The sequence below is a fragment of the Stegastes partitus genome, unplaced genomic scaffold, assembly GCF_000690725.1.
Source record: "Stegastes partitus isolate 25-593 unplaced genomic scaffold, Stegastes_partitus-1.0.2 Scaffold623, whole genome shotgun sequence".
NCBI classification, from domain to species: domain Eukaryota; kingdom Metazoa; phylum Chordata; class Actinopteri; family Pomacentridae; genus Stegastes; species Stegastes partitus.
This window is the reverse complement of record NW_007578354.1, coordinates 312,477-329,727: the sequence shown is the minus strand read 5'-3', so window position 1 is coordinate 329,727 and position 17,251 is coordinate 312,477. Positions and strand designations below refer to the sequence as shown.

The window sequence follows — 17,251 nt, the reverse complement described above, 5'->3', positions numbered from 1 at the left end:
AGCCCGCGGGGCCCGCAGACCCACCTACTGTAAAAGCTCATTAAACAAGGCATTTAGGAGAGATTAATTATGAGTGAAATTATCGTCGGCTGAAATCTACTCCAGGCAGACTCATTAGAAACAGAGGGGGAGAGGAAGCAGGCTGCACACCCACCTTGAGGATGTTGACGTAGGGGACGCCGTCGGGGCCGTAGCGGCTGCCGTTCACCTCGATGTGCTTCAGCCACTGGATGTGCGGCTGGGCGTCGCTGTAGACCTTACAGTGGAACTCCACGTCGCTGCCCACCACCACCGTCTGATTGGCTGGGAGGCCCGCCTGGAGGATGGGCCTGTGGGGCGAACGCTCTGAGGAGGGAAAGAAGAAGAAGAAGGTCATGCACGGTAATGATGATGCTGCAGGACACGTACGCATTCAGCAACACTTGCAGGTTCTTAACCCACTCGTGCGCGCTAATTTATTCGATGTTTGCACAGACGATGAGCTGAAAGTTAAATGTTTACCCAGAACATCCAGCTGGTAGGTGTGGCTGATGGCGCCGTACTTGTTCTGCACCACGCAGGTGTAGTTCCCCCGATCCGACGGCACGGCGCTCTCCATCACCAGGCTCCACTGCTGGTGCCTCAGCTGTAGAGGGAGACAGAGAGGAGAATATTCAGTATATATATATATATATATCACTAGTTTTGCACAATAACAGATTAAAAAAAAAATACAAAGCTTAGTGTTATATAAATAGTATTTTCTATAACTTTTGTAGGGTTTTAATCCCTAAAATGTCAATTATTCAGGTTGGGATTGAACCACTAACTTTGCAATTAGCGACCAACCAGCTTTACCATCCAAGAGTTCAATACTTCTCAATAAATATTAACACTGTAGGGTCTTGGCTTCAATGTATACTATAGTCAGGTAAAAGGATGCTATTTAAGTACTATATTAGTTGTATTTTCTATGACTTTTGTTGAGTTTTAATGCCTAATATGTCAACTATTCAGGTAACCAATGGTTGGGATTGAACTACCAACCTTGTGGACAATCAGCTTCACCATCCATTACCTTGATTATTCTCAATAATGGAATAGAATAGAATAGAATAGAATAGAACTTTATTGATCCCTTTGGTGCAGACCTCAGGGAAATTGTTGATTAATTCTTAACAATGTAGGGTCCCAGCTTTCATATCTATCATATTTAATTATAAGTATGTTCTCTCAGTATTATTTTCTCTAACTTTTGTAGGGTTTTAATCCCCAATATGTCAACTATTCAGGTAACCAGTGGTTGGGATTGAACCACCAACCTTGCGATTAGAGAAGAAACCAGCTTTACCATCCACTAGTACAATAATCCTCAATAATTATTAACACTGTAGTGTCTTGGCTTCAATGTATACTACAGTCAGGTAAAAGGATGCTCTTTAAGTACTAGATTAGTTGTATTTTCTATGACTTTTGTTGGGTTTTAATTATATGTCAACTATTCAGGTAACCAATGGTTGGGATTGAACCACCAACCTTGTAATTAGTAATAAATTAATAACACTGTAGGGTCTCAGATTTAATAGTTATTATAGTCAGACATACAGTATTATGATATATAAGTAGTATATCAGTGGCATTCTATGCATTATTTGTAGGTTTTTAATCCCTAATATGTGACTAATTCGAGTAAAATCACACCTAAAATAACACTACAAGGTCTTTTTTTTCTTTTTTTACTAGAAAGCACTTTGTTTTAAAAACCAGTGATTTGACAACACATCTGAATTATGTTTGAAGAAATCTTCGGAGGGAATTCGGTGTCACATTTGTAGTGCTGTTAGACGAGCAACACACAAGCGCTCGTTTAGCGTTTTCCCATTAGCGATGACAGCCTTGTTTATGCGATTCAGAATCACACGCCGCTCTCGGAGGATTTTATACATCATCTGTTCTTAATGGAAGAACAGCAAAGTTGATGTGAAACTAGGTGCGAATACGAATACAAAAGCTCTGACAACAAGCGCTAAAAATAGGGACAAACGCTCCTTTGGCCAACAAACATTCCTTCTGTTTGTACAACGAGCGCTCCGTCCCGAGTAAACCAGAGTCCGATCTGTTCCCTCCTTTGATATTCTTCAGCGTAAAACATCACAGAGCCGGCCGGTCGGTAAACACCGGGCTTTGTGCTGAGCGTGTTTGCAGAGGTGCAAACCCTCTCGAGCAAACATCTGAAACGATAATGCGACGTTAACCTCCTTTTATTAATTGCACGCTGCTTGATGCAGAGCAGACGCGACTCGCAGGAAAGAAAAAGAAAAACCAGTCCTTTGACACTGAGCAAACGTCTGGATGATGCGTGCCCACAGCGGCCAGCAGCAGACAGCTCAAGATGCAAGATTACTAAATACACAACGATTCTTATTTCTCACTTGTGTTTGAAGGAAAGACTTCCAGGTTCACAGGCCCATGTAGGACCAATATTCTGAGACTTAAGTTAATTTTTCACTTGTTGCTTGCTTTCAATTTTCACTCACGCTTTGGTTTCAGAACAAAAATGTCTTGGTTTAGTTAAAACTTTCACAATAATAACTAATAATGTTAGAAACTTGGTGGAATAACGTCTCAACACCAACAAGAAGTAAAACTGAGATGTAAGAAGTAGAGAGCGATGGATTTTCTTATTCTCAAGATGCAAGATTGCTGAACAAATTGATGAATAATGATTCTTTTTTTTCTCTCTTATGTTTTAAGAAAAGCATATTTTCTCCCCAAAGGTTAAAACCGTGATGTTGTACGAAAGATTTCTAGTTTCAAAGGCCATAGTGGGACCATAAATCGGTTGGATCAGTTTCAGAAAACATTATAGTTTGGTTGAAATTTTCCCAATAACAACTAATAATGCTGGAAGCTTGGTGGAATAATGTCTCGACAGCAACAAGAAGTAAAACTGAGATGGATTTTCTTATTCTCAAGATGCAAGATTGCTGAACAAATTGATGAATAATGATTCTTTTTTTCTCTCCTATGTTTCAAGAAAAGCATATTTTCTCCCCAAAAGTTAAAACCGTGACGTTGTAAAAAAGACTTCCAGTTTGGAAGGCCACTGTGGGAAACGTTTGGTTGAAACTTCCACTACAATAGTTAATAATGTCAGAAATCCAGTTACGTTTATGCATCAACATTACTTGGTTTGGTTGGAAATAGCACGTCTGAGCTTCTCCTACACGTTCTCAGCTAGTTATCGAAGAAAACCTATGATTTTTCCAAAACCTGTCCATGTAGTTTCAGTGGCTAAATCTAGAAAACCATCCACCTAAAGCAGCATTCTCATTTATGATTTGAAAAGCGAACATCTAAAACGAGAATGCAGCTTTAACCTCCTTCTATTAATTGCATACCGGTTGATGCAGAGCAATCGAGACTGGCAGAGAAACAGTCTTTCGACAGCAACGAAGAGTAAAACTGAGATGAAAATGGATTTTCTAATTCTCAAGATGCAAGATTGCTGAACAAATTGATGAAGAATTATTGTTGTTTCTCATTTATGGTTCGAGAAAAACACATTTTCTTCCCGAAAGTTAAAACCGCAGGAAAGACTTCCAGTTTCAAAGGCCATAGTGGAACCATAAATGGGTTGATTTAGTGTCGGGAAGCATTTGGTGAAACTTCACTATCAAAGTTAATAAGCTTGGTAACGTTTATGCACCATAATTACTTGGTTTGGTTGGTTGGTTGGTTTTCTTGGTTGGTTATCGTAGAAAAATCGTGATTTTTCCAAAACCAATCCATGTAGTTTCAGTTCTTAAATCTAAAAAAACCATCCACCTAAAGCAGCATTCTCATTCATGATATGAAAAGCAAACATCTAAAATGGTAAAGCAACTTTAACCTCCTTTTATTAATGACATACCGGTTGATGCAGAGCAGACGAGACTCAGAAAAACAGTCATTTGACAGCAGAAAGCAGCAGAAGGACGGATTTTCTTCAGTTTCTGCGAGATTGCTGAACAAATTAATAATCAATAACGGCGGGAATGCTAGAAACAGGGTGTTCGGTGAAGTTTCTTTAAAGCATTTTCTTTTCTCCGTGCTCACAGCGAGGGCAGACAAACTTTTTTCTTTTTTGCACCTCTGAAATTGGTTCCACTCAAAAGCGATCCATCCCCGGAGAGTCGGAGGGTAAATTTTGCGTAGTAATTCAAACCAGGTGTGGCTGGAGAGCAGACAGATACTAACTCGACAGATTCAGAAGCTGCTGAGGAGGAGGAGGAGGAGGAGGAGGAGGACCGAGCGGCTCGGCCCGGCGAGGCGAGAACAGAGAACCTGCTACGCATCGATAGGCAGGAGTCTCCACGGGCCAACGGGGACGACCTCCACGGTTTAAGTGGAAATGTGCCGCCGCCGCCGAACTCCACGGAAAGAGGTCGGCGAGTGATGTCAACAAGGAGGCCTTTTTGCAGCGGTGGAACACTTCACATCACCTGGAAAATGTGCAGAGGAGGTTCACCAACATTTAACCCCACACAGCCATTCACAGATTATATACGTTTGTAGGTTTAGAATATCCTCCTCCTCCTCCTTCTTCTTCTCCCTCCTCTGTCTTACACTCTCTCTTGGAGGCGCATGCGGAAAATAATGTAACAGTGTAAATATTATGCCTGAGTGTGCTTTTTGCAGTTGCGTGGTAACACAGACCAGGCCGCCCGCTCGACGCTGGCAAACGTTTTTTTTTTTTTTTCAGAGCGGCTGGGCTCCACCCCGTCTCAACCTTCTCCCTCCTCCTCCTCCTCAGAGCTCCAGGAGTCAAACCGGAGTCAATGGCTGCACTCATGAGCAGATGAGTGACGCCTTGTGCTGCGGTCGCTCAGCGTGGAGGAGGGGGGAGAAAAAAGAAGAAGAAGAAAAAAAAAACATGGCGACACTCGAGCAGGGAAGCTAAAAAGGTGGTAAAATATGAGCCGGAGTTCGACGCTCGGCGGAGGCCAAGACCACCAACGGGAGCAGAACGAGAGCGCGACCGTGGCTTCGTTTTGGGCTCCAGTTCACAAAAAAAGACCTCGAAGGGGGAAAATAGATTGACTCCTGTTCTGTTCAAGTACCAGCAAAGTCTCTGCACACTTAAACTGCATTTGTGTTTTGGACGAAATTGGATTTTGAAAGTGAAAACTGTGACGTGTTGGGAAAAGCTCCAAGTTTAAAGGAGCCAGCAGGTGAAGATGGAGGCAGAAGAAGTGAATAGAGTTCCTTTATTACAAATGAAGCAGTAGTCTCATCAGTGCGTTCACACACCCAGACAATCCTTCACAACTGCTGCACAATTTCTTTTGCTTGAAGCCTCGGTGACTCTCAGAGAGAAAAAAAACCCAAGACGCACTCAAACCGAACTTCTCGTTTGTGCTAATTACTAACTCCGAGCGACTCCTTTCTTTTCTCTGGTACATTTAATTACTCTCCACGTACATGCCACCGGCTTTCATGACCATGTTACGCTGGCTAACCCCCGCTGAACCTGCCGCATTAGTCCCCGAACGTGATAATCCCATCCATTCCAATCATGCCAGATTCCAACCAGAATTAAATTATTAAGCAGCTTACGTTAGAGTCATACGAGGCTTTAAAGGTTTTAAGGCTTTTTTGGCCGCGGATGTACAGGACGGCGCAGGCCATGGGAATGCACGGGGGCCTGTGTGCTGCAAAAAGTGCAAAGGAGACAACTTTGCACGGATGAAAGAGGACGTAATAGCACGTTGGAATCCGCGCCCGGTTCAGAATTTGTGCAGGAAATGTCTCGGGACAAGGTAATCTACTTTATTTTAAGATACTTCTTTGCTTCGCCGAGCTTGTCATGGAAAACAGTGGAGTTACCTCATCCTCACTGGCAGATTCTCCCCCTTATTTTAATCAAAACAAGAATTCGGGACGCCAGCGCGAACGACTCGACATTTTTTGCAGCGCAGCAGTTGTCTGAGAAAACACAGGAAGCTCTGTTCCCTTTATAGTCCAAACTCCTCCGTCTTCACCTCGCAAAATAGCCCTGTCAGAACCAGCGGGGCCAGTTAGCAGAATTTATGACTGTGTCAGAGCGGACCAGTGGCCCGGATCTGTGCTACCGTCTAATTTGACCCACAGAGAAGGCGGAAACAGATAGACGCGGCCCTGAGGGTTCGTTATTAGAGCTGGCAGAGTTTGTGGGTCTGTTGCCCGAGTTTGGCTCCGCGCGACGCTGCGTCAACATCCAGGAGAAGACTGTAAAATTGGAAGTATGAGAGTTCAAAGCAGAGAAAAATGGGCAAGAAAACCAAATAAATAGGATAATCTGTCTTTTGATATCCGTGGTGTATTTGGGTAAAACGACAGGGGAGGAAAAGCGAACAACCGTGGCAGGTCGAAGACAAAATGAAAAAAAGAGAAAAAGGAAAAAAAAAAAAAGTCCAAAAATAATCTTGCAAAGTGTAGAAATTCCTACGTGGCCTACAGAGACTCACAATCCAGCCTGTGTTAATATCTGGACTGGAAAAACACGGATTTAAAGTGCTTAAAGTCTTAAAAAGTAACAGTGTGGAGCCAGTTTAAGAGCCCTGCGTTGGAAAGCTGTCAAAACAGGGGTTGAAAAATCTGCTAAGTGCTGAACGGCCAGGATGGAGTAAAACACAATAATTAGATTGTCGACTTTTGTCTTGCTTGTGTCCAAAACACAAGAGTATGCAATTATTGACAAGAATGCAGATACTCAAGCTGACTTTCAGAGTTGTTTTTTTTTTGTTAACACACCCTTATATGCACTTTTCTACAATGTTAATCCTCCTATATATGACTTCTGGGGTAATACCCACATTAGTGTCGATGATGCACATGCAAACAAAAGTCTGCATGAAAGTTATTATGGAATTATAAAGGGAAAAAATAAATAAATAAAAATTAACAAAGTGGACAACAATACACTATGAAAAAAATCATGCAAAAAATCTTGGCAGAACATGTGCCAGAAAAATGACAAAATAAAAAGGCAAGAATAACAATATCAGAAAAATAAAGAATTTTTTGGGGGGAAACGATGTACAGCAAAACTGTATTTTCTAAAATGTTACTAGATATCTACATTTGTTTTTAAATTATGGAAAATCTACATTTTTTTAAATTTTCTTTCAAATGACAGCAAATATCTGTAAAATAATATATATTTTTTTGCTAATTTAAATACAACAAAAAATAAATTAAAAAAAAATTAATTTTGTGAAGGAACAAATTGGAAAAATCTTATTTATTCATTACTATTTTTCAAGTCCTAATATTCAGAAATATTCTTTGAAATAACAGCAAATCACTGTAAAATAATATTTTTGGCTTAATTAATTAGAGTAAAATAAATAACTACACAAATAAGTGTAATTCAAGGCTCAACACTGTAAAAGAACACTATTTGCAAAATACACATTTTTTGGGGGAGGTTTACATATAAATTAGTACTTTTTCTGTGATTTTACTGGATATTAGCTTTAAGTCAATGTAACTGCTGTAATTTAATGCTGCAGAAGACAAATCACTATTTATAAACATGTTTTTTGATGGTTAACATGTAAATGATACTAAAAAAGCGCCCTGCCTTGGAAACCTGTCAAAACAGGGATTGAAATCTCAGTTAAAAGCCGAGCGTCCGTGATGGAATAAAACACAATAATTACATTGTCGACTTTTGTCTTGCTTGTGCCGCTGCGGTTTAGCATGAACACAATGACGAGCCGTCCCGCCATATGCGGCGGCTGTCAGAGGCTCCGGCGGCTGAATGGAGCGACGACACACCCACCTCCATCTGATGGCTCAATGGAGGCCGACCTCTGACCTCCAGGCCCCGCCCCTCCGCCGTGCGCAGCGCCACAGTTGTCTGGAGGAGCTCCGGCACGTCGCACTGCTGGAATTTTATTTTCCATTGTGCAAATGAGGCACACATCCTATTTACCGTTTCATTTAGCCTCGACAGACGAGCCGTTTAGTTCTCTGTGCTGCATTTCAATGGACGGACAAAGTGCTGAGCAGAATCCAGAGCACAAGAGAAAGAGCGTGTTGAGGGGATGTTAGTGTACAAATATAAAGATCTGCAGGACTGGACAGTTGAACGCTACCCCAACGTCAATCCTCAACTTTGACTTTCTTTCAAAAAAACATTTCTCTCCAGAAACGCTCTACTTCCAGGAATGAAAAGCATGTTATAAAAGCAGCAGAAGCTTTGAAAAGCATGTGATCTTTAAAGAACCAGGATTAAACCATTTACTCAGATAAATCATCACAAACTTCTCTTGTGTGTGTTCTGTTGGAAACCTGAACTAAAGCCAAGCTTAAAATCATGATAATAATCAGAATCCCCTTTTCTCATCTTAAAAAAAAAAGCCAAAAAATCAACCGTTTACTCTGTCCAGATTCTGCAAAAAACAAAAAATTCTGCGATCCTCAACACAATCATTAAGCTGTTATTGACCCAGCTGTGACTAACAGTCATGTAAAAAAATTCAGAGACTTCTCGGCTGAACCGCAGGCAGTGTTTACACAGAGCAGATAGGCGACGGGTATGACGACTAAATAAAACATGCAAGTAGTAAAATAACAGTAAAAGTAGTAAAATATCTACCTGTTTTTTTTCTCCCAAACACTGGTAGCACCTTTTGACATTTGGAGGAATGTTATACATGTTGGATTTCAGTTTTTTCCAATTAAAAAAACCCTAAAAAATTCAACTTTTTAAATCATTTATAGCATTATAACTGCATCATACTACACAAAATATGTTTCTGAGTTCTCCCTCCTTCCAGTCAGGATGGTGCTGTTTCCATAGAGGTGCAGGACTTTATATGCTTGCAGTGAAAAATGAACTCACAGTGAAAGCGCAGAAGGTTAACGCTGTTCTCTGAAAGCCACACCGACTGATAAAATCTCATCTTAAACGCCCACAACAACGGTACTGCACCAAGAGAATTCCCCTCATGCAAAACAAAACCCAGAAAACTACACGAGTTCACATGTAAGGAAATGATCCAGACAAAGAAGCTCCCAAAACTGAGACGACTCACTTCTCATTGGGTTTCCTGTACGACAGCAGCACACTAAAACTGTCTCTTTCGGTGCATTTCCTTCTTTTAATTTAATCTCGTCTGCCCTGAAACACCACCTCTGAATCTCTTCATCATCGAGACAACTGCAGCTATCAGCACTTCTAACTTTATTTAATTAAAAATGCTCAATAAAGCACCTGCATCTCTTTATTTTAGACTTCCAGAACAAATGCAGGAAAGTCGAATCCTCTTGACTCGGCTGATAAATGCTGCTAACGAACTCCTAAACCTTTGTCTAGTCCTTGAGGCAAATGATGAGACTGTTTGGATGTCTTTATATTTTACAAAAAGAAAACGGACGCCTTTAAAGAACAAAGGGGAACGCGGTGCATCCCCACCACTTTGAGCCAGTGTAGCGTGCAGACAGGAGGTGCTTTTTGCAGCAGGCTAATGGACCTTCAATGCCGCGCTCAGTCAGTCGCACAGGTTCTGCGGACCTGAAGGCACTTAGACTAAATGACAAAGTGGCTGCTGAGCGTCGAGGACTACGCTGCGCCGATCAGCACGGATCAGTTAGCGAGTCAGATGCGGTCGACGCAAGCTCAAAGTTGTCCTGTCAAAAAGCCTTAAAAAGCAGAATAAAATCCGGCAAGGCCGCAACTCATTCAGCACAAATTAACCACGGCTGTCAAACCAGAGATGATCTCGTCAGTCCGGTCGGGCCGCAGCTTCACCTTGAGGACCCGGTAGGACCAATAGAGTCTTTAGAAGGCCATTGTCGGGCTGTCAGAGTCCCCCCGGACGCTACCCGGCTACCCCCGAGCTGCCCTGCTACCCCCGACCCCGCTGGATGAACTCATCACAGGCAGATGTGAGCAGAGGTCAGAAGGTCTGCGGCACCGACGGACCGAAGGCGCTGCAAGAAATGTCCGTCCGCTACACGTCTGTCAACACAGAGACGATTCAATCTTCAGCTGCTCTTTAAAACACTCCACATCGATTTCCCTTGAAGTAAATCGTCTTTAATTACTCTCCTTAAAGATATTGGCGTTTGCAAAAATGCTTCCTTCTATACTTTTTAAATAAACATATATGTATGTACTTTTCTACAATCTTGTCAGAGTTCCTTTAATGATTGATTCTTGGGTGATATTTATGAATGTGTAGTTGATAAAAATCCAGATTAAAGTTTGAGTGAAACTTGTTCTAGTATTATAAAGTAGAAGTATAATAAAATTGTACAAAAATTAGAAAGTCAACAACAATACAGCAAAAAAGAATCCATTAAAAAACAATAAAAAATAAAATAAAATGGCAGCAAGGGTGCCAGAATCTTTTATTTTATTTTATTTTATTTTGTAAACGTAAAAATAATGAAAACCATCTGTAAAACAATGATTTAAAAACAGTAAAACTGTGATTTTTTTTGTTATTTTACTAGACATCTTCAATGTTTTAAAAGAGGGAAAATCTGAGTATTTATTCATTTATGTGTTTATTTATTATTATTTTTAATTTTTAATTTCTTCATGTGTTTTTTTTTATCCAAATAACAGTAATTTTTTTTTCTTTTGGCTGATTTAAATATTGTAAATAAGTGTAAGCAACAGTAGAAGAACAGAAATATGTTATAAAAGAATGAATTACCATTTGTAAAAAAAATACAAATAAATAAAAATAATGACAATATTATCTACAGTTTTGGCCTAGTATTTTTAAATTTATAACATGTAAATTAATACTTTTTCCCCTGTGTTTTTAGCTTTATGTAACAAAACAGGTAAAATAACAGTAAATTGTTTTAAATTTTACAATTAAAAAGTATTAAAAAGTGAAGCAGTATTTACATGAACCATGAGATTTCTTTATCAAAATGAAAAATAACCAAAAATCCATCTTTCTCTGCAGGTTCCACTCCTGACTGATAAAACTCCACGAGAACAACTTTCCTGAACTGATATTTGCTTTAAACTTTCATTAATTAAATGCAAAAATTGCTTTGCAGACACTCATAGGTCCATCTGGGTCATTTTTTTCCCTCTTAAATGAACTAAATTTTCCCAAGAAGGTTTGAAAACACACCTTGCTCCTGCTCTACTAAGAACCACTCTTGTCAAAGGAAAGTTGTGCAGCCTGTAAATGCACATCTCACCAGATCACTGCATTTAGCATGTAAACAGTGACGCTGGAATCTCATTTTAATCAGTTTGAAGAGATATCGTCCGTGCAACCTCTGCTAACGTGTACGATTTTCTGTTTTTTTCTCTGAGCGTTTGCTGCCTGAAACTACACAAAAACCAACTGATGCATCTTTTATTGTTTCCTGCAGCTTCCACAGCACACTGCGTTCTCACAGAAACACCATAAACAGAACAAGATGGTGGTTAGCGTGAGCGGCATCGGCCAACCGGCCCCGAAGAACACTAATAAAAAGGAACAAAGAATAAAACGAAACGCCCCGGACAATTGATCTGCGCAGAAACCGCTGCGAGCATGTGGCAGGGAGCAAGAAAAGGGGATAATCGTGTTTAAAAATTAGGTGGCAATATAACAGAGTTAGGAGCATCAATCAGCCTAAATGAGGATAATGTGACTGGATGTTCAGTGCAAGCATCTCTCAGAGCAAAAAGAGGCACTGTGGGGAAGTTTCACCCAACAATTCATCCACCTGCACTGTTTTTAGGAGAAACAATGAGTCTCATCTGCGCATAAACTCACCCTGACTGATAAATACTGCATGCTCTGTCTTCAGATGGACATTTCTTGCAGTGTGCAGAGCGGTGAAGAGGTCAGTGGAGGTTTTGACACCAGGATGGGCCGAAGCTGTTACCCCTGACCCCCCAGAAGCCTCATCGTGTCACCGAGTCGCCCGTCACCCGGCAGCACGGTTCTATGGCGGCTGACCTCCACGTTCACCTCCCTGAAGGCCACATTAGCTAACTGGATTTTAAACCGACGGGGAGGATGAAGACGTGCAGGGGAACGACTTAATAATCACGCAACACTGAGCGGTGTGCGCTAAATGTCCAGCCGTGTATGAATTTAAGCTCGCTTGTTCCAGATAATTCAATATTGCATTGAAGTTATAACTCTGTTAGGATAATGGGAGCTTAAAGGAACGGAGGTTGAGCCACGTGACGGGAGGGAGAAACATCTTAATGGGGCCTCGATCGCCTCTGAACATCTCAATTTGGACTAAAGTGAGCTTTGTCATGGAGAACAGCGTGTGCAGCCGAGTGACAAATGCGTATATGTACAGCTGCAACTCAGAATCACTTTCACTGCTGATTATGTTCTCAGAAAACTTCACAAAGGATATTCAGTTTACTGTCACAGAGGAGCAAAGAAACCAGAAAATGAGCACAATTAAGGAGCTGGAATCTAAGAAGTTAGACGTTCTCTCTTTAAAAAATCGAAATCATTCAGTATTCAACAGCTCATGAATTACTGGTTGCAGCTTCACTGTTGTGGATCAAGTTTTACACAAAAATACAAAACCATTTTGAAAAAGGTAAAAATCTAATCAGAATGTGAATAATTTTGAAAGCTACAAAATTTGCTTTGTGCACAACGGAGGTCATCCAACAGTGACTAGTGGAGTAAATTGGACTTTAAAGCCTAAAAACGACCACTTATATAAAGCAGGAGTGATTCAAATGTGAAGTTTTGCAGAGAAAGATAAGGTAACTGTAAAAACACAGTGTTTATTTTAGTCATTTAGGGGAACTATCCTTTTAAAAAAAGCGATAAAAAAACAAAATAAAGAAAAGTGAAGGTCTGATTTGATGACATTAAAGCAGGTTTTTGTCGTTTAAGTTCCGATTCGACCACCAGATGCCTTCTGTTTGGTCTTATCCTGTCCACAGTGAGAACTAAACCTGCAAGTTCGAGCTGCACAGAGCAGAAAATGTCCAGGAATCTGTCTTGATGGCTTTTTGATGACTTCCAATGTCGCAGCTCGCAGTGACGCAACACCAGCAGAGTCAGGAGGACTTTATAGCCTCTGAAGGAGTAACTGTGAGGAGTCAGCTGCACATATCACTCCCTAATTACACATTTAACATCCCAGAGGTGCAGGGAAGCGAATGAGGCGGCCAAAAACAAGTGCTGCACAGGTTGGGTCTACTGTGAGTTCCCTTTAATGTCCTAATAAAGCCACAGAAACACAACGGCACGGTGCCGTTAACTCGACACCGGCGAGTCATCTTGCACACAGCGAGGACTCCCGGGGATTTGAAGTGCGGCGTTATTTATCGAACCCTTACGAGTCCTCCGCATGCTCAGAGTCGGGGAGCAACTCGAGGCCGACGCGAGCGTCCTGAGGCCCGGCGACAGGTGTGCGTGGACAGAAGGGAGGGAGACAACTGCTGTTGGTCTGCTGGGAGCAGATGTTGGAGATCTCCGTAAACTGTTAATAGCTGCAGGATCTCATTACGTTTAACTCTTTAAAGGCCAAGAGCTCCACCGGGGGAGGGAAGCGTCTGTCGCTGCCTCCATATCCCGCCGGCTCAAAGTGCGAGACGCAACCTTAGCGTCACAGAAGACCATTTAAATGAGCCACTTTAGCTCAATTCTGCGTATTGATCTTATCTTTGATACAGACGGTCGTGTTTCTGCTGCATTTACACAACAATAAAGAGTCCACATGCAAAAACACGACATTTAGACGTAGTTCATCTCACACTTTCTCAGTTCCATACAGTTTTTACTCAGATATTTAACATAAAAGATGGACGTAGTCTCTATAACATCACCCAGCAGTTTGTAGATTAACATTTTGAAACCTTGATTTTGGGATTTGGTGAGAAGGAAATCAATTCAATGGGACCATCATTTACTAAATAAACACCACTGTATGTTGAAAAAGACATGAAACTAGCAATAGAGACTGTAAGCTTTGTAGGAAGATGTTTACCGAGGTGGCAGATCAAAGACGAAGTTGGGCCATTTTCTTTTAGACTTCTATACAATTACACTCGAAATAGGAGTTGCCCTCTGCTGGCTGCTAAAAATTATGCAGGTTTTAAATTACTTGAGTGTTTGCTTTTACATTTAAGGCCCAAAGTTTAGTTTTTGCATGCAGTCTACAGCTCGAAAACTTTGTGTAAATTAAGCTCTACAACATCTGCACTTGATTGCATTTCAGGAAATTAAAATTAACTCTAAATGTAGTCAATTTTGTCGTAGGTTTTCATAGTCGGACCTTTTTTCACAGTGAAATAGTCTGCTGCACCTGAGTGTCATTCTGCTATACGGGTAAACAAAATTATCAGGCGTATTTGTTTGTTTTTAAACCAATCATAATTGTGTGGTGAGCGCTGGTTAGCCCAGGATGTAGTGATGGTGCCCCTACAGAAAAAAAACAAAACATGGGGAATTGTTTTGGTGGAACATTTGGACGCAGGAAGGCGAGTGCTGTCGATCAAAATATATATAAAGCAGTTCTGCCTCATTGCTTGATCTGTTGGGTCCCTGTAGCAAATGGGATTTTGAAAATGCTAACACACACAGATAGCAGCAGAGGAGAAAACCAACTGAAATACAGAAACAGCAGCAGCAGGCTTTATAACCACAGCTTACATCCAGTGAGTCAGACTAATTTAAAAGCAATAAAGAAACTTGTCAAGGTAGCGTCGGCTCGCACAACAATTCACCGCTACGAGGAAAATATGAAAATATGGGACAAAAGTATGAGGCTGTAAAAATCTTTATGAGTCAACTGTTTCCAGTCACCATCACTTTGTAAGAGCAGTGCGAGGGCTGAGGAGGAGAGAAGAATAAGACACAGGGCCCGAGCGATCCTCCAAGAATTCACATCCCCGGGCACGATTTTAGAATTTATGTGCCATTAAGTTGGAGTTTATTTTGAACCAAAACACACGTTTTGACTGTTTGGATTCCGATGCCGTTACCGCACCGCGCTCGTCTTTTAATCCCGCAGCTCGGGGGCCATTAGAGGAGAAAGTAAACCAAGCGCTGTTACTTTAAGCAGTGCCATTCCGCCCGAGAGCCCGGTGTTTAGAGTGAACCCCGATGACAAAACCGAACACAGCAGCTGTTTGCGGCGCTGCGTTACTGTCAACGCCGGGCTATCACGCGAGCATGCACGTATCTGCGCGCCGCTCCGATTCCGGCGCAGCAGTTTGGATTTATTTAGCCGAGGCTGAGAGGTGTTTTCTGACCTTTATTTATCGTGAGAAGATTCACCGAGCATGAGTCTCTTTCAGCACTCCGCTTCACGCTCTTCCACTTATAGACTTTTTCACGCCGGGGAGCATCGCAGCGATCTACGGCAGCTCTGTCGGACTAGCAGGGGGGATTAAAATGCCTTGCTAAAAGGCACCCGGTAGCAGCTCGAGCGGAGCAGAACATGACCTCCTCCGGGCAGAGCTTTTTGGCGCTGGTGTGAAGATGGGAATCCATAAATCACGGCCGAGCTCCTTTAACCTTTAGGTGTTAACATGTTATTCCTCTCACCTTGATGCCGCCCATCCTCTGCTCTCCCTTGAACTCTTTGCCGTTCTTCAGCCAGTGGATGCTCGGCGTCGGGTTTCCGGAGGCGGCACAGCGGAACTTGACCGTGTTGGCTGCAGGAACCGCCAGCAGCTTCTTGTCCATCCGGTCGGGTCGGGTCCAGTACGGCGCTTCTGTTGGGAAAACACAAAACAGGGCGTTGCATGAGTCACGAGAAACTTTGTCAATGAAGCAAATCAAGACATCTTTCAAGTTTGAACACTACATAGTGAACGAAATCTGTGCCAACTTCCTGAACCCCAAAACCCAACAAAGTTACACCATTTATTAGAGCAAGAAACTATAAAAAATCCATTTTTTCTACGGTTCTTGAACTACTCATCTGTGCCGTACTGTTCAGTTGGGAAACTATTTGTATCATATAATCAAATTGACAATATGTTTTGAAAATTCGCCAAAAACATACCGTTTACTATCATTACATTCTGTTAAAAACAAAAAATTCTGTGTTATTCAGTGCAACCAGGAAGCCATTAGTGCCTAATGTGAGATTAAAAGTCATGTAACAAAAATTCAATGACTTCCCAGCTTCAGTAGGTTGAACTGCAGGCCAAGTCAACTAAAGGTGTAAAAAGTAAAATATCTAAATGTTATCTAAAAAAGAAAATCCAACATGCTGGATCAATAAAATAAATGCAGCATGGCTCACAAACAGTGAACAGAGGAGCGAGTTGTTGAAGATACATTCAGCATGGTGAAACATCTCTGTACAGCTGGTGTGCAGAGCAGAGAAAAATTAAGTTTGAAGAGGTAAGTAGTAAAATGTCTTTTTGAAGTATTGGTGGCACCTTTGGGCACTTTGGAAAATGGTGCACATGTTGACTCCAAGTTTTTTTTTCCGTCCTTTTTTTGTAAAATAAATAATCAAACACATGCAGCTTTCGTTTCTTCCCTTTTTAATGATTTATGGTGCTATAACTGTGTCAAACTGCACAGATGAGCTTCCTCTACTTCCTCATGGCTGTTCTGTTTCCATACAGGTGCAGGACTTTATAATTTACAGTGTGTAAAAATGTGACAGGAGCACAAACACGGGGTTTCTTGCACAGGTAAGGCAGGTAAGTGAAACACTTTTGCGTTCGACTCGCTCTGCACGCACATTTTCATCCAAACAGATCTGACCTTGCTTTTCCCGTTTTCTGATGTATTCTAAGATCACAGAAAATTTGGAGGAAGGACCCTCCAGGAATTTATAGTTACATGTTTCCGTAATTGCTAAAAGCCTGCACAGATGGGACGACTTGCTCCTCTGCCCTGTTTAAAAATCGGCTTCATCTTGGATGAGTTATGCACTTTAGCAGAACAGATGTGAGGCTGTGGTTTCATGAGAGGTCTCCCCTCAAAGAGCAGAGTACCTGCACCGAGTACAGCCACCAACATACACGGTGTCTATGAGTCACATTTAACAGATTTTCATTCTAATGACATTTCAAGCTACAGTAAGAGTTGGGCATAACATTCAAACTGTACAAGGTGAAGAGTTCTGAGCGATTCGTGAGTAAGCTGGAACCCCAAAGCAGTTTCTGGGTGGTTTTTGTGCTTCTCCTGTCATATTTTTACTTACAGTGGGCTCATTTTTCACTGCAGTATAAAGTCCTGCACCTCAATGGAAACAGAACAACCACAGCTAGCAGTAGAGAAAACTTTCACACCGTTATAATGCCAGGAATCATAAAAAATGGAAATTCAAA

The 17,251-nt window shown here is 41.5% G+C and overlaps 1 protein-coding gene across 6 annotated transcripts in view; it reads right to left on the bottom strand.

Annotated features, from left to right (window-relative positions):
• fgfr3 (fibroblast growth factor receptor 3) overlaps positions 1-17,251 on the bottom strand; it is a 99,116-nt gene that overhangs the window by 24,528 nt on the left and 57,337 nt on the right. For all 6 annotated transcript variants that reach the window (XM_008289589.1, XM_008289583.1, XM_008289584.1 and 3 more), the window contains exons 5-7: positions 15,504-15,673; positions 502-625; positions 155-345 (exon numbers count right to left, since the gene is read on the bottom strand). In XM_008289589.1, coding sequence (XP_008287811.1) covers positions 155-345; positions 502-625; positions 15,504-15,673 — 485 coding nt within the window. The remainder of the gene's footprint in view (positions 1-154; positions 346-501; positions 626-15,503; positions 15,674-17,251) is intronic.